Genomic DNA, 22,246 nt, shown 5'->3' with positions numbered 1-22,246 from the left:
TTGAGTCTCAGACCCTTTTAGCAATTGCATGAAAATCTTGGAGCTTATCCCTAGAAAATGCATATACAGACACAATACGTGCACACAGTTTCAGGTGGATTGAAGATCCCCTGGAGTACATCTACGACCCAGACAAAGAAATCCTAACATAAAACATTCATTCTGGCTGCGCGCGGTGGCTCACGCCTGTAATCCTAGCACTCTGGGAGGCCGAGGCCGGTGGATTGCTTGAGCTCAGGAGTTCGAGACCAGCCTGAGCAAGAGCAAGACCCCGTCTCTACTAAAAATAGAAAGAAATTATCTGGACAACTAAAGTATATATATAGAAAAAATTAGCCCAGCATGGTGGCGCATGCCTGTAGTCCCAGCTACTCAGGAGGCTGAGGCAGTAGGATCGCTTAAGCCCAGGAGTTTGAGGTTGCTGTGAGCTAGGCTGACGCCACGACACTCACTCTAGCCCGGGCAACAAAGTGAGACTCTGTCTCAAAAAAAAAAAAAAAACATTCATTCTAAGGACAGAAGCAGCCTTAAAAGTTTGGAAAGAGATCCTATTCGTCCCCAGAAATCAGAGGAATACTCTGTTGGCCAAAAAAGTGTCACAAGCCAATAGATGTTCCATCGCTGCACTTAGAAAGCTAATTAAGTTTCACCTAAACTCTCTTGGTTTTGGCTTTGTTCTGGTGTTGCATGAGGTTCTTACAGAGAAACATTTTTAGGCTGTAATAGTCTTGAGTTATTCAGATCATGGGACTCATCCTAAAAAAGAAATTGGACTAGACTAATTCAGCCTGACTTCATTTCCTTAGATATTCCAGTAGCTATTTAGTGGGTTTACAAGTGCCAGCAAAGGAGGGCCCAGGCATGGTGGGGCTGAAGAATGCAGTTACTGTGGATGCCATGAAAGTTCATGTGATTGCCTGACATTTAATGGAAATCTACTGATGAGTTTTTGGAGTTATTCTAAGGCCCTCAAAGTGCATTCCTTCTGAGACGCCTCAGAAATATCACCCTATATTTCACTGACCTTCCATCCATATAACTAAATAGATATTTAAAAAGCCTTCTATAAATGACCTGCCTCTACAAAATTAAACACAAATACCTGTGAGACAGTGAAAAGGAAATGTTTATGGCTACTCCCCTTGGCTCACCTACATACTCTCACCTATGTCTGAAGTGGCCACATAAAAGAGGCCAGCAGTTGTAACTCATGGGTAGCTCCCATCAAAGATGTCTGAAACCACATGAACAGGGCATCTGTCTTGACCTAGCCAACAGCCTGCCTCAAATGTGTGCAGATTATTTTTTGCAAATGTGGTTATTCAAAACCTTTACAATATACTTGTTAATATCAAATATATGTGGGGAAATACAACTCAAGTCACAGGGGTTAAAAAGACTTAGAAAACACAAAAAGACTATTCCTAAGGAACTAACAAATAACTTTAGGAGCACCCCTTTGAAGGAGCACCTATCATTCTGCAACTTAGGCTGAAAACAAATTAATGTTTTACTCCTCCTTATATCCAATTTTCCCCCAAAACTAAATATACTCACCCAGTTGCATCAATTCTACCTTGCACATAACCCTCTATCTTCAGTCTTAACGTCAGGACTCTAATTCAGTTTGCTATGAACTCATAACTGGGCTATGGCAATCTCTTACATGTCTTTACTTTTGAGTACTTATTGGTTCCACATATTTGACATGGAAAAATATACTTAATTTGGAGGTATCTTTTATTTTTTTATTTTATTTTATTATTATTTTTGAGACAGAGTCTCACTTTGTTGCCCGGGCTAGAGTGAGTGCTGTGGCGTCAGCCTAGCTCACAGCAACCTCAAACTCCTGGGCTTAAGCAATCCTCCCACCTCAGCCTCCATGGGACTACAGGCATGTGCCACCATGCCCGGCTAATTTGTTCTATATATATTTTTTTAGTTGTCCAGATAATTTATTTGTATTTTTAGTAGAGACGGGGTCTCGCTCAGGCTGGTCTCGAACTCCTGACCTCAAGCGATCCACCGGCCTCGGCCTCCCAGAGTGCTAGGATTACAGGCGTGAACCACCGCGCCCGGCTGGAGGTATCTTTTAATGATCTTTTAATGAAGCTATCCCTCCTAGCATTCAACTCTAAGAGCAGAATTCTTTCCTGAACTCACCTATTCCTGATTCTTACGCAATAGGAGGAATTCAACAAATACTTAACTAAATCACACCATTCTGAAAAACACATCCAGTAAGCATTTTGCTACTGAAGTACCTGAAAAAAATACCTTTATGGACTATCTGCAGCCTGGTAAGTGGCAGCCTGGCACCCCCCTCCAAAAAGAAAAAATTGGCAAAACAATAATGGAATCCTACCTCTTCCATTATTGTAAATTGACTCACCTTCCAATGGTACATTATATATCAAACTCCCCTATCCTGTATTGTAGAACAATTTAGTACTAGATAAAACCCACTACAAATTTTCTTTCTGGAATGTTTTTAAGAACTTGGTCAGATAGCATGTATAGGTCCAGCATTTATTTTTAAAAATCCAAGGTACCAACTTTTCAAATACAGGACTAAAGGCCCCTCCCTCACCACCCATCATATGGTTGGCAGACTTCTTTGCCTTAGTTTTTCATGGTACACTGGTTAGAAGTAGTCCTTAAATTTTGTCATATTAATTAAATCAAGTATCTATTTTTATCATCCAACTTCGTGGAACTGACCCCTGAAAGTGTTAATATACTTCCTAATTTGTCCTACATTCCCAAGAAATAATTTAGACATAAAGTACAATCTCCTTTGCTTATTATGTAACCATACCCTTAATATTTTAAATACACCACATGGCATACCTAATCCTATGTATTTACTAGGATTCTCCTCCTGTGATTACCAACCCCCCACAAACCACTCCAAACACTAAAAAATAAAGAATGGAGTTCCTAGGGAACTGACTTTTTAAGGACAAACGTCCCTTGGGGCAGAAAGCATCGAAAACCATTGTGAGGAGAAAAAAATTTTTTTGAGGAAAAATTTGTAAGCCTTTTTCCCAAAGGGCACGCAAGATACTAAAAACAAGCGCCCGGACAGGGACCCAGATCCCCTCTAACAGGCGACACCACAGCACTCTGCTAGGGTCCTGACAAGGAACGTTCACTTCCCGCGACCGCACGGCTCGAGCTAGATCACTGGTCTCCCGAGAGGGTCGGAGACCGGCACCAGGATCGGAGTGGGACCCAGACCTGCACAACTCGCGAGTTTCCGCACAGCTCCACGCGTCTTCAGCTCCGCCGAGCCCCAGGCGCTCGCCGGACCGTGATCGCGCCCGGACCAGGCGGAGCGCTTTTCCCGAGACACCAGAGGGAGGAGCCAGGCGGTTGCTAGGGTATTTTCTGAGGCCGGGCGCACCACAGGCCGGGAGGCGACGGTAACGGGCGGTGTGAGAGCGGGGCGGGTTTAGACGGGAAGTCCCGCCTCAGCCGCTCACTCGGCGGGCGGTGGCGCGCTTCTCCTCAGAGACTTGGGCGGGAAGCAGGGCCGGGACGTTGAGGCCCGGCTTCACACCCCCATCCCTTCGCCAGTTCTTTCTCGAGTGGTACCAAATAACTGGGACGCGGTTCTCGAAATGTACTCTTAAGGCGTAAATTGCAGTGAGTTGTGAGGAAATGCTGATACTTTACATTTTACCAATCCCAAAGATATTTTAGTCATGAGAGCTTGGTTCTAGTATTTTTTTTTTTTTGTGGCTATATCAAAATAAGCATTTTGTGCTCTACATAGTAATGAAAGCTGTTAGAAAAATCGTTTTTTATCTTGAATCTTGATTTGATTTGTGTAAAAACATGCATATAGAGTTGTGACTACTTTGTGCAGTTTTTCCAGTTTGAAATTAAGCATATGTGAATACGTTATTAAACCACTTATCCATTCCTCATCCCAGAGAAAACCAGACTGAGGTAGTGCACATTAACAGTTGTAAGATTTAGAAACACAATGGCCAAATGTTGAGCAATGTATTTATTGAGCACCGTGAATTTCTCAAGTGAGAGATAAAGGATAGAAGCTTGCCCTTAGAAGTGCTTATGATATCAAGTAATGTATAGGTAATATATAAAATGCAATATTCTTACTACTGAGAAAAATGCAGTATGACTGATAAATTATAGGAATTTCAAAGAGCTCACAATGGAGTGGTCAAGAAGGTTTATTGGTTGAACTTGGGTAATCACAAGAATGATTATGGTTAAGAGCAGTGTTGTTAAACTGGAAAGAGGATTGTATAGGACCCATTGTAAGCAAGGAAATCTCTTTATACTTTTTAAAAATTGAATTTAAAAAAATTGAAAAATTGAGCATGACATACTGTCCTTTTTATACCTTGCTGGGCTCAATTTGTTAGTAGTTTGTTAAGGATTTTTATATCTATGTTCTTGCAGTATATTTGATCTAAAATTTTCCTTTCTGTAATATCCTTGTCAGATTTTGGTATCAAAGTTACACTGGCTTCATAAAATGATTTAAGAAGTATTCCCTCCTTGTCTATTTCTGAAAGTTTATATTAATTTATTTTATTTCTTTAATGTTTTTTATACTATAGTCATCTGGGCCTGGAATTTCTTTGTGGAAAGATTTTAAATTATAAATTCAAGTTAAAATAGATATTCAAGTTTACTTTATCTTATTTCACTTTTGGTGATTTTTTAAAGGATTTGTCCATTTCATTTAGGTTTTTGAAATTTATTGACATAAAGTTTTTAATTATATGTCCTTTAGTCATTTTTATGTCTGTAGGATCTATGATGATATCTCCTCCATCATTCCTAATATTAGTCATTTATATTTTTCTCTCTTATTTTTTTATTCACTTCTACTTTTTAAAGACCAAATTTGGTTTGTTGATTTCTCTGTTTTCATATTTTTAATTCATTGATCTCTGCTCATATCTTTATTTCTTTTTTTCTACTTATTTTTCTTTTAATTTTCTAGTTTCTTAAGCACTTTAAGCTAAAGATGTTTCTTCTAAGAACAGCTTTAGCTACAAGCCAAAAATTTTGATATGTTGTGTTTTCATTACCTTTTATTATCAGAAGAAATTTCTAATTCTCCTTATTATTTCTTCTTTGAGCCATATGTTATTTAGAAATGGATTATTTAATAATTAAGGATTTTCAGGATGTCTTTTTGTTATTGTTTTTATTTTATTTCTTTTGTAATCAGAGAACATACTCTGAATGATTTCAATTATTTGAAATTTTTTGAGACATGTCTTATGTACAGCATAGGTCCATCTTGGTGAATGTTCCATGTTTAATTATTTTAAAAGACTGTATATTCCTACATTATGGGGTATAGTTGTTTTGTAAGTGTCAATTAGGTTAAGTTGCTCATTAATGTTGTTAAAATCTTTCATCTCTATATTGATTTGTGTGTATGTGCGTACTTGATTCATTGATTGCTCAGAGAGATGTTAGATCTCCAACTATAATTGCGGTTTTGCCTGTATTTCTCTTTAGTTTTATCGATTTCTGCTACATTTATCTTGAAGCTCTGTTATTAGATGCACATTTTGCATTAGTATGCCTTCTTAATGTACTGATGATTTTTCAGTATGAAGAATCTTTATTTATGCCTGATAATACTCCTTGTCTTGAAGCCTACTTTGTCTGACATTAATATAGATACACCAGCTTTTTTATAATTAGTGTATGTATGGTTCTTGAATTTCCATGTTTCTTTTTTAGAATTTCCATTTCTCCTGAAATACTCCATCTCTTCATGTACTATAATCCAACCTATATTGTAAAATCTTTACATATTTTTAATAGTTTCCGTAAACTTCTTGTCTGCTAATCACAATAACTGGTTTCTCAGTTAATTGATTTATATTGACAGTATTTTTCCTGGATTATGGGTCCCATTTTCCTCCTTTTTATGTTGCTTTAGGGTTAGCTGCAGTTTGACTAGATGAGTTTGCCTGGGATTAATTCAACTTCCAACCTTAACCTTCATATCAACCTCTTATATCTTGTCAATATTTGAGCTGAGAGTAGTTTGGACTGAAGTTTTAGATATTTTAGTTCATCTTTACAGTCAACTCTGTCAGGGCCCTGGAATCCAAAAACTATAAGAATGTGCTGATTGTACAGTTTCTCTTTCCAGCCTCTCCACTGTTGCTTTTTATGGCAAAATTCAGAAGTGAGGTTTGGGGGTGAGGGAGAAGGGATTGTTTGACTGAGTCATTTGTTTTTGCATTTGGGTGTCTTTCAGACTCCAGTTTGGTCCCCCAACTCACACTGCCATCTAAGGCCTGGCTGACTTCTCATCTCTGCAAAATTACTGCACCATGGCAGGCCAACAGAAGAGTCGATGGATTAACAGCAGAGCTGGCTACCGGGTAAGGAAGCTGCCACAGCTTTATTCTCACGTATATAGGACATATTTCTGACTGGGTTTCAGATAATCAAAGATCCCAGGTAGGGCTGGCTTCATGGACTTGCTACCTCTGCGGTTGCACAGTGCCTGTGCTGAGAAGGGCCCTGTACTTGGTTTAATGCTCTGAGGCCATCATCTTGAAATTCTTAATAATTTTTTAACAAGGGACTCTGAATTTTCTCCAAATATGTAACTGGTTCTGCTTATGGGCATTCACCACTTTTCACTAACCCCGTGGAAATGTATAATTTTTATTTTGTCCAAATTTTTATTGTTGTTACCATGGAAAGCCATGAATGTTTTGCGTCCTTCTACATCCTACTCAAAGTAGGTATCTGTTTAATTTATGCTTCACGTCTTTTTAACTTTAGCCTGAGAGAACGTTGGAATTTTATATTGGAATTAGCTGAAACTTTCCTATACAAATTTAACTTCCTTAATTCATTTTTCTAATTCCCTTTCATTTAAATCTGAATATTATTTTTAGTGCTTTGTACTAGAAGTGGTTTGACAGCCATTACAAGAAAAAAAAGGTCAACACTTAAATTATTTTCATTAGGCTCCTTTATATTCTGTACGTATAAAAATATGCTATTACGGCTGGGCGCGGTGGCTCACGCCTGTAATCCTAGCACTCTGGGAGGCCAAGGCGGGTGGATTGCTCGAGGTAAGGAGTTCGAGATCAGCCTCAGCAAGAGCGAGACCCCGTCTCTACTAAAAATAGAAAGAAATTATCTGGATAACTAAAATATATATATAGAAAAAATTAGCCGGGCATGGTGGCGCATGTCTGTAGTCCCAGCTACTCGGGAGGCTGAGGCAGTAGGATTGCTTAAGCCCAGGAGTTTGAGGTTGCTGTGAGCTAGGCTGACGCCACGGCACTCATTCTAGCCTGGGCAACACAGCGAGACTCTGTCTCAAAAAATAAAAAAAAAAAAATATGCTATTAGTTCCTTTTCACCAAACCGCTATACTTACTATCCCTGAATATATTATATCATGAATGTTTTTCTGTCTCTAAGCCTTTTGTGCACACCATTTCTCATATCTCTCACCCTGCTCAATCTAACTAGCCCTAAAGTCTATGTTTTCTGTAAAATTTTCTTGATGTCTCTGTGTATCTTTGCTTCTGTATAAACTCTCATTTTCTATAATAGCGTCAAGTATACCCTTTATCTTACTATTATTATTGCATTATCAGTTATATATTTACTTATACTCATCATACATTTTAAACTATATTAAGAGAAAGAAATATTCTCTCTAAACTTGAACATATAATTATTTTTACAAAACATGCCTTGTGATTTTGTAATCTTGTTCCTTTTATATATTAATGTGAAATATTTATTTTTGTAAATAAAAATCTAATGTAATCTTTTCAGTGATGTCACCATGGATATGAGAGTATTAGACTTCTGAATTCCTCTTATTTTTGCTTTCTTGTCACTAGATTTTTATTCTCTAGACATTTTTCATTGTTTTTAAAACATCTACACATTTCTGACATTCATCTCCTCATTTATTCATTAATTTGTGCACACTATAAGTACTTATTCTGCATTGACTGTGGGCCAACCACTGTGTGAAATTTAGAAAATTCAGCCATGGTTACACCATAATTTCTATCCTTATAGAGATAATCTGCTGTATGTTACTGTGGAGAAACTTTCTGGGTGCTAAGAAAGACTTGCTAGAAAAAGTGACTTTTAATTTGGTATTTGAAATAAGAGTTAAATAGAACAAGAAAGGGTTGGAAGGAGAGCGTTTGGGACAGGGAGACTTCTAAACAGAAGAAAGAATATGTGCAAAGTCTGTAAGACAAGAAGGAACAAGGTGTTCTCTCACTTAAAATTAATTTGTCTAATGTTGAATGTATTTTCAACTCACAAAGAAACTACTAATAAAAATGGGATTATTGCTTATTAGACTGAAACATCCAAATATTTAAATTATTTTCAGTATGTCATTAGTGTGGCTTTTTAAAATACTTTATCAGCAAGAGTAGCATGCTATTATATTTTTGGCTCTGGATTTATTATAAACACCATCCATGATAGCCTAAAATTTCTTGGAACTCTTACAGGAGTTTTAAATCATTCAGCAAGATTCATGTGGAGCTTTTCTCTAGGAACACTATATAAGAGGGAAGCCTTTTACAGAATTTGGAGGCTCAGAATCTAAACATTTATCTCTGTACCTTTTCAAAGTGTAGGGACTTTACAAAGTGAACATTTTATAGTATCTTACAGCTCTTAAAATGATGACTTAAATATAACATCATATTTTATTTAAATAAATTATGTGTAAGCATTGTGAACAATCTGAATTTATGTCAGTGAACAATATTGATTTTACTTCATTAGACAATGCAAGAACCTCCACAGAACATTGAAGAATTCCTAAAGTTTCAAAACTGGGTGAGTAGAGTCTCCTGTTTTATGTGCCAATACATCTTTTAAAAATACCAGTTATGAAAAAAATAAAATAAAATAAATAAAAATATCAGTTATGGATATATGGAAGGCTAGGAACAGACTTTAGAAATTTGAGAAATATGTTTAAATATGGAAGGTGTTTATAAATATTTATCTCCTTTTAGTAGGCTCTATGTTGCAGTTCTCCCTTTTTGCCAGTTTCTATCATTTCTATCTTTTTTTGTAATTTTAATATTTTATGCCTTCTATTCCTATCTTTCCCTTCTTATCTCCTGTTATATTTCTATGTACCTTTTTACCTTCAGTTATTTTTATCCTCTCAATTCTCTATTGATAAATTCCCACATTCTCTTTATGCTGCTCCCCCTTTATCATGGTTCTGTTTCTATTTTTTTTTTAATTTTTTTATTTCAGAATATTATGAGGGTATAAAAATATTTTTTATTTTATTTTTATAACATCCCCCTTTTCTACTATTGCTGTATCATTGACATCTCTCTTACTTACCCTATTCATTCACTCATTTAATGATTTTTATTCACTAGCTACTATTTGCCAGATATTTTTCTGGGTACAGAAGATGCAGGAATGAAGACAGACAAAAATTCCTACCCTAATGGAATTTGTATCACCCTACTGTTAATACTTCTGCCCTATTTCTCTATACTTTCACACTTTTAAAAATTTCTTTTCAGTTCTTTAGGTACTGATGAGTTAATTCCAATTCCTTCTTTTTCTATTTATTACATGTGATCTTGTTATTTACTTCTTATCCTATGTGTTTTTATTTTTTGCTTCCATGTAACTTTTATCTGGTAGTACTTTCATTCATATTCTCTTAGTTCATTAATATAAGTTTTTGTTAACAAGCCTGCTAGATTTGTATCCAGACCTGAGGGGTACTCAGCTCCCCTCTGTGATTTTTCTCAGAGGATCAAAGGTGCTATATGATAGAGAGAATAATTATTTCAATCCTCTTCTCTTTCTTCAGAGATTAGCTTGTTTTATTTATTTGTTTATTCACTTATTTATTCATTCATCCATTCATTAATTCATTTAAATCTCTTATATCAAAGCCAAGATAAGAGAAGCAGAAGTAACTAATCATCACTTCTCCCTTTAACACTAGTCATGCTTCTTATTTTTTAGCTTTGTTGGATACTTCAGCGCCGTCTTTTGGTCTTTGGGATGTGGGTGAAGACCTAACCTTGTATTCACTAAACAAAATCTTCTTCAAACTTTAGCAGAGCCCTTTTGTCTATCTACTCTTCCTTCTCCATCTCTAATTTTGTACTAATGTATAATAATTTGTGTTTATGCCACTGCCAAAGTTAATTGCTATAATTAAACATAACAAATATGTAGCCAATTATCAATTCACTGCCGTTATTTTAAATAAGACAAATGTTTTCCTGGAGTTATCACTGAGGACCACAGTGATATAATGTAGAATTTAACTCTTCAGGGAACAGAAATTTCTAGTCAATCCTTTTGTTCTTTTGAGATATATCAATTTACTTCCTTCCAATTAGTATAATCACTGTGGACTCTGGATGCTTAAATCCTAGTACTGTTGATTTTTCCTCTGGTAATGACATCATTTTTGCCTGACAGCTCATGTTTCTGTTAGCTGCTAGTTGACTCCTGTTTACCTTCTCTAGGTCTGGCTATAAAATTTACTTTTCAGATGACATTCTATTCAAGAGATATCTGGTTGAAGGTGTTTAAACATCATCTTCTTTGTGTTAATGGCTTTGGGACACCAGTCAATCCATTTATTACCTTGGTAATACAAAGGCAACAGAGTCTCATCAGACTTGTAGAATTTCAGGATACTTTATTCATCTTACGATATGTTAATACTTTGGTATCTTGGGAATAAGGATTGTGATATCTAAAGTCTGACATCAAGGATACATATTCAGAAAAGTTTGTACATATTGTAAAATCTTTTCAAATTCCTTTTAGCCTCTTGGTATTCCATCATTTTCCCCTAACAACAGCAAAAGATGACCCATACAGACTATTTTCAAAAGTGGCTGTCATTCTAAATTGACAATGTTTGTCTTCAGGTATTTTATCCTGTAATATTACGTTTTTCTTCTGAGATCTTTTTAATTTTTGACACAATTTTCCTGATTTCAATGCTGGAAAACTTCTCCAAGTGCTTATGGGTCTTACTTAAGACATACATTTGCAAAACTTTGGAGAGGGCATTTATCTACATAATACTCTTTTTTTCCAAAATAGTAAGGGGGACTTGATCCCTCTGGAAAAAGTTTTCCAGTATTGAAATCTCGGCATTATTTGAGTCTCTGTTATTATTAGAGAGCTTGGCTAATAAATAAGGACATGTATGATGGGTTTAGGATGCTTTTAAAAGAAGATAAAAGGAGCGAGAACAGACATTTAACATTTCTGCTTTGAAAACTTCAGATTTCTTTTCCTTTAGCTAAATCTCCAGTATATTTTACCCAAATTCTATTAAAGAATTTCATCCTATACAAGTCTCCTACCACTCTAGAATGGATTTTCTTACTTACAAACTTGTAATTATGTTGACTAACTTTCTTTGTTTTGCTATTATTTGATTATATTAAAAGAGAATCTCATATTTCTATTTGTAGATATTAATGTTCTGGTTTCTCTTACCTTCCCCTTCTCTTCATTTCTTTTCTTTTTCTTTCTTTATATCTCCTCCTCTTCCTGAACAATATAGTCCTAAAGCCATTTTGGGGCCAAAACAATGCAGGCTTCCACACTGGTGGTGGAGGGTACTATGGTGGCCCAGCACAAGCTATCTGAGCTCAACCATAGTCAGGAGGATGTTTGTGTGACACCATAGGTGTCAGGGTCCCAGGTAATGATGATGATATTCACACATAGTGGGGAGAAGAGGAAGGTAGCCTTCACTCTGGTGTGGGAAGTCAAAGATCACGTGTGGGTAAGGAGGATTGGAATTAGAGGTATCGGAGTAAACTCATGGTTTTGAATATATAAAAGTAAAAAAAAAAAAAAAAAGACTGAGGAGGAGTGACATCACCAAGATGGCAGAGTAGGACTTTCTAGCGCTCATCCCTTTGCAGAAATATCAATTTGAACAATTATTCATGCATGAAAATACCTTCACAAGAGCTAAGGAATCCAGGTAAGATATTACAGCACCTGTGTATAGCACAAAAATAATAAAAGATACATTGTAGGGGGTAGGAAGGACATTTTCATATAACCCACATCACCTTTCTCCCACACCAGGACAGAACAGCATGGAGAGATGTCCTTCATGTAGGGAAAGGGGAATGAAATAAACATATGACTTTGCTATGAACCCCAGCAAAAAGAGTATGCACAGCTTGCCCCTATAGCCCCAGGCTCCAGGCCTACACCTGTGGACCCAAACTCCAGGCCCACCCCAGTTGCAGGACAGCTCCCATAGCCCCAGGCTGGCCCTCTCAGACTCAGACCTTAGGCCTGCCATGGGCAGCCCCCTTGGACTCTTACTTTAGGCTGGCACATCTGGACCCAGGCTTTAAACTGGCCCCTGTGGACTCAGGCTCCAAACTCACTCTAGTGAGAGGCTGCCTCAGGCTCCAAGCCAGTCAGTAGGAGTCCTCTGGGTTCAGGTCCACTGGAATGGACCTAGGCTAGAACTCTCCCAGTAGACCCCAACACTAGGTCATCCTCATGACCAAGGCTCCAGGACTGCTCTTGAGGCTCAGGTTCAAGGCTGACTCCCGCAGACATAGAACCCAGGATGTCCCCCAAAACAGACTCTGGGCCCACTCTAACACGAGGCCAGTCCCCATGGAGTCAGACTCTAGGCTTGTCCTCATGGTTCCAGGGACCAGACCAACTACCTTGAACCTAGGTGCTAGGCCCACCCCAGTGAACCTTAGTTATAGGCTGACCACAACAGAATCAGAACCATCTCCATGGACCCAGGCCCATTCCAAGTCCAGGCCAGCCTCCTCGGATTCAAACTCAATGATCACCCCAGTGTCAGATCAGCCAATGTGGACCCAGACTCCAGGCCTGTCCCTACAGACTGAATTGACAGGCTTAACCCAATGCACCCCTGTGTCAAGTTGGCCCCTATTGTCTCAGAACCCAGGCTCACTGCAGTGGACCAATACTTAAGGACCCCTGTGGACCTAGGAACCAGTCTTGCCCACCCTCTGACTCAGGTAATAGGCCAGCTTCCCTGACAAATGCAGTGTCAAGTCCAGCCACTGACCCCACCAAAGAGCTTGTCCATAATATCTAGATGGGCTGACGTGAAGGGTTTTCATGCTGAAACCAATCCGTAAAGACTAAAACAGGTACCTGTTTCTTCATATGTGGAGACATCACAGCAAAGCTACAAGTATCACACATAATCAGGGAAATATGACATCACCAAAGGAATAAAATAAAACAACAGTTACCAACCTAAATAAATGGAGATCTACAAACCACCTGACAAAGACTTCAAAATAATCATCTTAAAGATGCTCAGAGAGCTACAAGAGAACACAAACATCTAAAGAAAATCAGGAAAACAATAAAAGAATAAAATTAGAAGTATAAAAAAGATAGAAACCATAAAAAAGAACCAAATAAAAATTTAGAGCTGAAGAACAGGACTAAAGTGAAAAATTCCATAGCTTCAATAGCAACCTTGATCAAGCAGAAGAAAGAATCAGTGTGCTCAAATATAGGTCATTTGAACAAAAAAGTCAGAGGAACAAAAAGAAAATAGAATGAGAAATAGCAAAGAAAGCCTACAAGACCTATGGAACACTGTAAAGTGAACCAATATATGCATTATTAGAGTTCCAGAAAAAGTAGAAAAAGAGAAAGGAGTGGGAAGCTTATTTAAAGAAAGAATGACAGAAAATTTCCCAAACCAGGAGAGGGAAATAAACATTAGGATCCATGAAGCCCAAAGAACCCTAAATAGAGGAAATACAAAGAGTTCTCCACCAAGCCACATTATAATGAAATTCTCAAAAGTCAAAGCCAAGAGAGAATTTTGAAAGCAGGAAAAAAAAAAGTTATACATTAGATACATTATATACATGGAAAGTCTGATAAGACTATAAACATATTTCTCAGCAGAACCTTGGAAGCCAGGGGAGAGTAGGATGATATATTAAAAATGCTAAAAGAAAAAAACCTTCCAACCAAGAATTTGATACCTGACAAGGCTGGCATTCAGAAATGAATTAGAGATAATGACTTTCCCACACAAACAAAAGCTCGGGAGTTCATCACCACTAGACAAGACTTTCATGAAATGCTGAAGGGAAGTCTTCAAAGTTGAAAAGAAGCACACTAACAATGCAAACACATGTGAAAGTATAAAACTCACTATAAAGGTGGGAATATAGTAAAATTCAGATACACTAATAATGTATTGCTGGTACATAAATTAATTTTTTTTGCCAAACTCGTTTTTATTTATTTATTTATTTATTATTTTTTATTTTTTTTTTTGAGACAGAGTCTCACTTTGTTGCCTGGGCTACAGTGAGTGCCGTGGCATCAGCCTAGCTCACAGCAACCTCAAACTCCTGGGCTTAAGCAATCCTACTGCCTCAGCCTCCCGAGTAGCTGGGACTACAGGCATGCACCACCATGCCCGGCTAATTTTTTCTGTATATATATTTTAGTTGGCCAGATAATTTCTTTCTATTTTTAGTAGAGATGGGGTCTTGCTCAGGCTGGTGTCGAACTCCTGACCTTGAGCGATCCACCCGCCTCAGCCTCCCAGAGTGCTAGGATTACAGGCGTGAGCCACTGCGCCCGGCCTATTTTTATTTTTATTTTAGATTATTATGAGGGTACAAACATTTTGGTTACATTTTATGTCTTTGCCTCACCCAAGTGAGGATTAGAGGCATGCCCTTCCCCTCTACAATGCTAACCACGTCCATTACCTAAATTACTTTTAACTCTACTATAAGAGTTAAAAGACAAAAATATTAAAATAACTATAGTTATAATAATTTGTTAATGGATACAAGATATATAAAAGATGTAAATGGCACCTCAATAGCATGAAATATGGAGAGAGGAAGTTAAAGTGTAGAGTTTTTGTATGTGGTCCATGTTAAGTTGTTATCATCTCGAAATAAAATAAGTATAATAACTATAAGATGTTTTATGTAAGCCTCGTGTAACCACAAGAAAAATCTAGTATAGATACACAAAAGATAAAGAGAAAGGAATCAAAGCATACCACTAAAAAGTCATCAAATCACAAAGGAAGACAGCAAGAGAGGAAGAATGGAACCAGGGAACTACAAAATCATTAGAAAACAATTAACAAAATGGTAGTAGTAAATCCTTACATAGCAATAATTACTTTAATATGAGTGGATTAAATTCTCCAATCAACAAATATAAGTGGCTGGATAGATTTTAACAAGACCCAATTATAGTCTGCCTACAAAAGACACAGTTTAGCTTTAAGGACACACATAGGCTGAAAGTGAAGAAATGGGAAAAGATACTCCATGGAAATGATAACAAAAAGAGCAAGAGTGGCTATATTTATATCATACAAAATAAACTTTAACTCAAAAACTTTAAAAAGAGAGAAAGAGGGTGATTATATAATGATAAAGGGTTCAGTTCATCAAGAGGATATAACAGTTGTAAATATATGTGCACCAAACATGGACACCTAAATATATAAAGCAAATACTACAGAACTGAAGGGAGAAATCATCAGAAATAAAATAATAATAGAAGAGCTCCATATCCCACTTTCAACAAAGGATAGATAGATCATGAATACAGAAAATCAATAGGGAATAGAGGACTTGAGCAGTACTATAGACCAAATGGACCTAATAGACATATGCAGAACATTCCATTCCAGCTGCAGAATGCGCAGTCTTCTCAAGCGCACACAGAACATTCTCGATAATAGATCCTATGTTGGGCCACAAAAGAAGTCTTAACATATCTAAGAGGATTAAAATCATATCAAGTATATTTTTCAATAAAAATGTTATGAAACTAGAAATCAGTTCTGGGAGGAAAACCGGAAAATTCACAAATATGTGGAAACTAAACGACATGCTTCTGAACAACCAATGGTCAAAGAAGAAAAGGGAAATCAAAAAATATCTTGAAATAAATGAGAATGGAAATAAAATGCCAAAAACTTATGGCCTGCAACAAAAATAATTCTAAGAGGGAAGTGTACAGCAATAAGTGCCTACATTAAGAAAAAAAAAGACCTCAAATATTCAACCCAGCTTTATGCCTCAAGGAACTAGAACATAAGAACTAATCAAGCCCAAAGTGAGTAGAAAGAAGGAAATAATAAGAATCAGAGCAGAAATAAATGAAAGAGAGACTAGAAATCAACAGAAATTATCAGTGAAACTCAGAGCTATTTTTTTTTCTTTTTTCTTTTGGTATCTTTTTTTTAAATTTTATTTCAGCATATTATGGGGGTACAAAAGTTTAGGTTATGTATATTGCCCTTGCCCCCGCCCTGAGTCAGAGCTTCAAGCGTGTCCATCCCCCTAAGAGCTATTTTTTAAAAAAGATAAACAAAACTGGCAAACCTTTAGCTAAAATAATAAAAAATAGAGAAGATTCAAATAAATCAGAAATGCAAGAAGAGACATTATAGTCAATACCACAGAAATACAAAGGATTATGAGACTACTATGAAAAATTATATACCAACAAATTGGATAAGTTAGAAGAAATGGATAAATTTCTATCAATATACAACCTGCCATGACTAAATCATGAAGAAATGTAAAATCTGAACAGACCAATAACAAGTAAGGGGATTGAATCAGTAATTGAAAACCTCCTAACAAACAAAAGCCCAAGACCTTTTGCCTTCACTGTTGGAGTCCACCAAACATTTAAAGAGGAATTAATACCAATCTTTCTCAAACTCTTCTAAAACAATGAAGAGGAGGAAACACTTACAAACTCCTTTTATATGGCCAGTATTATCCTGAGAGACCAACTACCAAGGGATTAGAAGCCTGGTAGGTGGGAGTGTTTGCTTTTCCTCCCCTCACACCGGTGGTGGTCTCCCAGCTCCCAATCTGTCAGAGAGCCCTTCTGCCTGGATGAATCCAGGTGCTACTGCCATTGGTGAACTGAGAGATTCTTGGGATTAGAGCCCTGGGCTACAGACCCTTGTAGAGTTTCTTTCTCTCACCATGGATCTGAGCTGAGACTGTGGACCTCATAATACCTGAACACATGCTGAGTGCTTCTATCAAGCTGGGTAAATAGCAGTATTCCTGTCTCCCTGTTGCTGGATCCCACAAGATCATTCCTTAGCACCCACTTGGACTGTGGCAACCATAAAGGAATGAGGAGACAGGAGAGTAGCAGTGTTCCTGGAGTTCTAACCTGGTAGGCAGGCTTCCCCAAGGGGACTGGGATGTGCCATGAATGCTTTTTAGGACAGAGGAAGGTGGAATGCATACTCTCCTGTACCAGAGAGCCCTTGGGTCATGATCCAAAGTTGTCTATGCCCCTCCCAGTGCAGATGCTCCCCCCTATTTGGGGCCGTCTCCTTCTCCTCCCCTCTCCCACACACTGCCACAGAGGCAGCTGTGGCTGAAAGCCTGTTTCTACTCAGGAATGGTGAGTGTTCTGCAGGGCACCAGTAAGCCAGGGCACCTGGGAGCAGCTGCTCCACCTCCAACAGATTTTCTGTCACATCCAGGCTTCCATGGAGCTTCAGGAACACTCCCTTCCCACAAAAAAAGAAGCTTTGGGTGCTTTCTTGTGCCTCAAGGACAAGAGCTACTGCCTCCACTGAGGGAGAGCAGGGCTAGCAGTCCTCTCCCTGAACTGCAAGCTGCCTATCTCTTTTTCGAGGAACCCACCATCCCTGGAGGCAAGTCCGTGACACAACCATACCTCCACTGCTGAAGCACTTCAGCCACAGTGCACACCCAGTCTGATAACCCTACATACAGTGGTTGAGCTGCCTCTACCACTTCTGTTGCAGCTGGACCAGGTTGAGAGCTGGGAATCTGGGCACTTTTATGCTTCCAAAGGACAGAGACTGCTGCCATTGCCAAGAGAGGGAGATATGAGTGGATTGTGTGTCCCACAGTTGCCCACCTCTGCTGATCTTGTCAAGAAAGGCCTGACCTTCCTGTCTCAGATTCACAATCTCCTGATTGAGCATTGTTCTAGAGCAGGAGAACACCCCACCCCTCACTATTGCAGCCAGTACCTGGACCCAGGGAGGATTGAGAGCAAGTGTGCCAGCTCAGTCTTGGTCTGCTCTGCCCAGGACTCGAGCATGCCATTCAGGTAGGATGGTAAAACTACACAGATATGTGAAAATTAAAAAACCTGCCATTGAATATCCTTGGGTCAATGACAAAATCAAATTGGCAATTAAAAAATGTTTTTTAAAAATGGCAAAAGCAATACAAGTTACTAAAATCTCTTCAATACATAAAAAACAGTGCTAAGAGGGAAGTTCATAGCATTAAATGCCCACATCAAAAGGGCAGAATGGACACAAAGTAACAATCAAATGGCACACCTCAAGGAACTAGAAAAACAAGACCAAACCAAACCCAAAGCTAGCAAAAGAAAAGAAATAAAGATCAGAGCAGAACTAAACAAAATGGAAACCGATAAAACAATACAAAGGGTCAATGAAATGAAAAGTTTGTCCTATGAAAAGATAAACAAAATCAATAGACCACTAGCTAGACTAATCTTCCAACAAAAAAACAAAGCCCGGGACTAGATGGTTTCACAGCTGAATTCTACCAGACTTACAAAGAATAACTGGCACCAGCCTTTCCATAACATCAAGAAGGAGGGAATCCTCCCTCACTCATTCTATGAAGCCTGTATCACCCTGATACCAAAACTAGGAAAAGACACAACAAAAAAAGAAAACCACCAGCCAATATCCCTCATGAACATAGATGCAAAAATCATCAGCAAAATACTAGCAAAATAAATCAAATAGCACATCAAAAATATAATTCGCCATGATCAAGTGGGTTTTATCCCAGGAATGCAAGAATGGTTCAACATATGCAAATCAATAGACATTATTCACCACATAAACAGAAATAAAAACAAAAACCATGTGATCCTCTCAATGGGTGCAAAAAAAAAAAAGCATTTGATAAAACACACCCTGCCTTCATGATAAAAACCCTCAACAAAGGAGACATAGAAGGAACATACCTCAAAATAATAAAATCCATATATGACAAACCCACAGTCACCATCATACTTAATGGAGAAAAGTTTAAAGCATTCTCCCAAAGAAGTGGAAAAAGACAAGGGTGCCCACTATCACCATGTCTATTCAACATAGTATTGGAAGTCCTAGCCAGAGCAATCAGGCAAGAGAAAGAAATAAAGGGCATCCAAATCAGAGTAAAGGAGTTAAAAGTATTCCTATTTGCTGAAGATATGATCTTATATCTAGAAAACCCTAAAGACACTTCCAGAAGACTCCTAGAATTGATAAATTCAATAAAGTCTCAGATTACAAAATTAATGTGTACAAATAAGTAGCATTTCTATACACTAAGAGCAGTCAAGCTGAGAGTCAAATCAAGAACTCAGTACCATTTACAATAGTTGCAAAGAAAATAAAATGCCTAAGAATAAATTTAACTAAGGAGGTAAAAGATCTCTAAAAGGAGAGCTACAAAACACTGATGAAAGAAATTATAGATGTCACAAGCAATGTAAAAGTGTCCCATGCTTATGGATTAGATGCTCAATATTGTTAAAATGTCCATGCTGCTCACAGTGATTTACAGATTCATTGCAATTTCCATCAAAATACCAAGGTAATTTTTCACAGAATTAGCAAAAATGATCCTAAACTTCTTATAGAACCCAAAAGAGCCCAAATAGCCAAAGCCATCCTAAGCAAAAAGAACAAATACAGGCATAACATTATTAGGCTTCAAATTATACTACAAGGCTATAGTAACCAAAACAGCACAGTACTGTTATAAAGGTAAACACACAGAGCAAAGGAATAGAATAGAGAACCCAGAAGTAAAGCCATCTATCTACAAACAATGGATTTTTAACAAAGCAGACAAAAACATACACTGGAGAAGGAATGTCCTATTCAATACACAGTGCTGGGAAAACTGGATAGCCACATGCAGGAGAATGAAACTTGATCTCTATCTCTTACCCTATACAAAAATTAACTCAAGATGAATTAAAGACTTAAATGTAAGATCTGAAACCATAAAAATTGTAGGAAATAAAACAGGAAAAACTCTCTAGACATTGGCCTAAGCAAATAATTTGTGACTATGTCCCCAAATACAAATACAGCAACAACAAAACTAAATAAATGGTGCTTAATTAAATTAAACGGTTTCTGCACAGGAAAGAAAATAATCAACAGAATGACAGAAAATCTACAGAATGGGAGAACATATTTACAAACTACATCTGACAGAGAACTAATATCTGGAATCTACAAAGAACTTAGACAAATCAAGTGAGAAAAAAAAAAAATAACCCCATCAACAGTGGGCAAAAGACATGAGCAGATTTTTTTCAGAAGAAAATGTACAAATGCCCAACAAACATATTGAAAAATGCCCAACACCTCTAATTGTCATGGGAATGTAAATTTAAGCCACAATAAGATACCACCTTCTCCCTGTCAGAATGGCCATTATGAATAAGTCAAAAAACAATGGATGTTTGCATGGAAATGGTGAAAATTGAATGCTTATGCACTGTTGGTGGGAATGTAAATTAGTACAACCTCTATGGAAATATTATGGATATTTCCCAAAGAACTAAAAGGAGACCAATCATTCAATCCAGCAATCCCAATACTGAGTATCTATCCAAAGGAAATGAAGTCATGATATCAAAAAGACACCTTTACTCATATGTTTATCACATCACAATTTACAATTGTGAAGATAAAGGATCAGCCTAAGTGCCTATCAACTTATCAGTGGAGATAGAAAACGTGGTGTTTGTGTGTGTGTGTGTATACACCATGCAGTACTACTGAACCGTAAAAAGGAATGGAATAATGTCTTTTGCAGCAACTCAGACAGAGGTGGAGACCATTATCCTAAGTGAAAGTATCTCAGGAATAGAAAAACATATTAATACCACATGTTCTCAATTATAACTGGGAGCTAAACGATGAGTATATGTGGGCATAAAGTGGTATAATGGACATTGAAAATTAAGAAAAGAGGGGGGTGGGAGGGGGTGAGGGATTAAAAAATCACCTATTGTGTAAAATGTACACTATTCTGGTGATGGATACACTAAGAGCCCTGACTTCACCACTATACAATTCATCCATATAATAAGAAACACTTGTACCCACTAAATCTATTGAAATATTAATAATTTTAAAAAAGAAAGACAGTTACTGGATGATCTCACTTATATGTGGAATCCATAAAAATGGAACTCATAGGAACACAGAGTGGAATGGTAGCTGGCAGAGGCTTGTTGGGGAAGGAAGAGAAATATGTTAAAAGGTCCAAAGTTTGTGAGACATGATGAATAAATTCTGGAGAGTTATTGGTCAGCACGGTGATTATACTTAATAATGTATACTTGAAAATTGCTAAGAGAGTATATCTTACATGTTCTTACCACAAAACAAAACCTATGTCAGGTAATGGATATCTTAATTAGTTTTATTTTGGCAATCATTTCACAATGTATACACTTATCAAACCACATTTTATACCATAAGTACACACAATTTTTATTTTTCAATTGTACCGTAGTTAAGCCAAAAAAAATTAAACATAAATAAAAACTCTGCCTCCTAATCCTCACCCTTTCCTCCCCCCAAATACTAAAGAACTGTTGTAGACTGAAAAGGACTAAAGAGACATGAGGGCTAAACATAATATTTGATTCTGAATTATATTCTTTTGCTATAAAGGGCATTATTGCTTCAGTTGAAACTTGACTAGAGTCTGGAGATTAGATAGAAACAATGTGTCAGTGCCAGTTTCCTGATTCCAGTGGTTACATTGTGATTATTTAGAAGAATGTTCTTGTTTTTCATAAATATACACTAGAGTTTTAAAAGATGATAGACTATCACATAAGCATCTTATTCTCAAATGATTTAGAAAAACAGTTTTTGTAAGGTTTATGATTATTTCAAATTTTTAAAATGTTTAATAAAGATAGTTGTTGAGCCTAAGAATACTGAGTTATAGAAATGCCCCCTGTATTTCTAGAGACAAGATTTGATTTCAGAAGTCACATAAGGCTTTGCCTTAAGGAAAAAAGAAATGTGTTAGTTCAAAAGCTGCCTCATCTCAGGAGGGCATCTCCTTGGTCAGTAATAGCTGCACTTCAAAGAGACAGCTGTAAACTGGGCCTATGGTTCTCAACT

At 37.3% G+C, this 22,246-nt stretch overlaps 2 protein-coding genes across 4 annotated transcripts in view; one reads left to right on the top strand and one right to left on the bottom strand.

Moving 5' to 3' along the window:
- DTWD1 (DTW domain containing 1) overlaps window positions 1–3,382 on the bottom strand; it is a 46,053-nt gene extending 42,671 nt beyond the window's left edge. For 2 of the 3 annotated variants that reach the window (XM_045528872.1, XM_045528879.1), the window contains exon 1: window positions 3,241–3,326. The gene's annotated coding sequence lies outside the window, so the exon portion shown is untranslated. Of the gene's footprint in view, window positions 1–3,240 lie in introns of all 3 variants that reach the window. The other variant, XM_045528864.1, reaches the window with a different exon arrangement.
- Window positions 3,383–3,526: 144 nt separating this feature from the next.
- The window catches only part of FAM227B (family with sequence similarity 227 member B), a 181,453-nt gene continuing 162,733 nt past the window's right edge, over window positions 3,527–22,246 (top strand). Inside the window, exons 1-3 of the mRNA XM_045528854.1 lie at window positions 3,527–3,648; window positions 6,266–6,392; window positions 8,797–8,850. Coding sequence (XP_045384810.1) covers window positions 6,342–6,392; window positions 8,797–8,850 — 105 coding nt within the window. The 5' untranslated portion in view covers window positions 3,527–3,648; window positions 6,266–6,341. The remainder of the gene's footprint in view (window positions 3,649–6,265; window positions 6,393–8,796; window positions 8,851–22,246) is intronic.

The sequence above is a fragment of the Lemur catta genome, chromosome 1, assembly GCF_020740605.2.
Source record: "Lemur catta isolate mLemCat1 chromosome 1, mLemCat1.pri, whole genome shotgun sequence".
Classification (NCBI taxonomy): domain Eukaryota; kingdom Metazoa; phylum Chordata; class Mammalia; order Primates; family Lemuridae; genus Lemur; species Lemur catta.
Note: the sequence above shows the minus strand (reverse complement) of the source record. Positions and strands in the feature narration are given on the sequence as shown.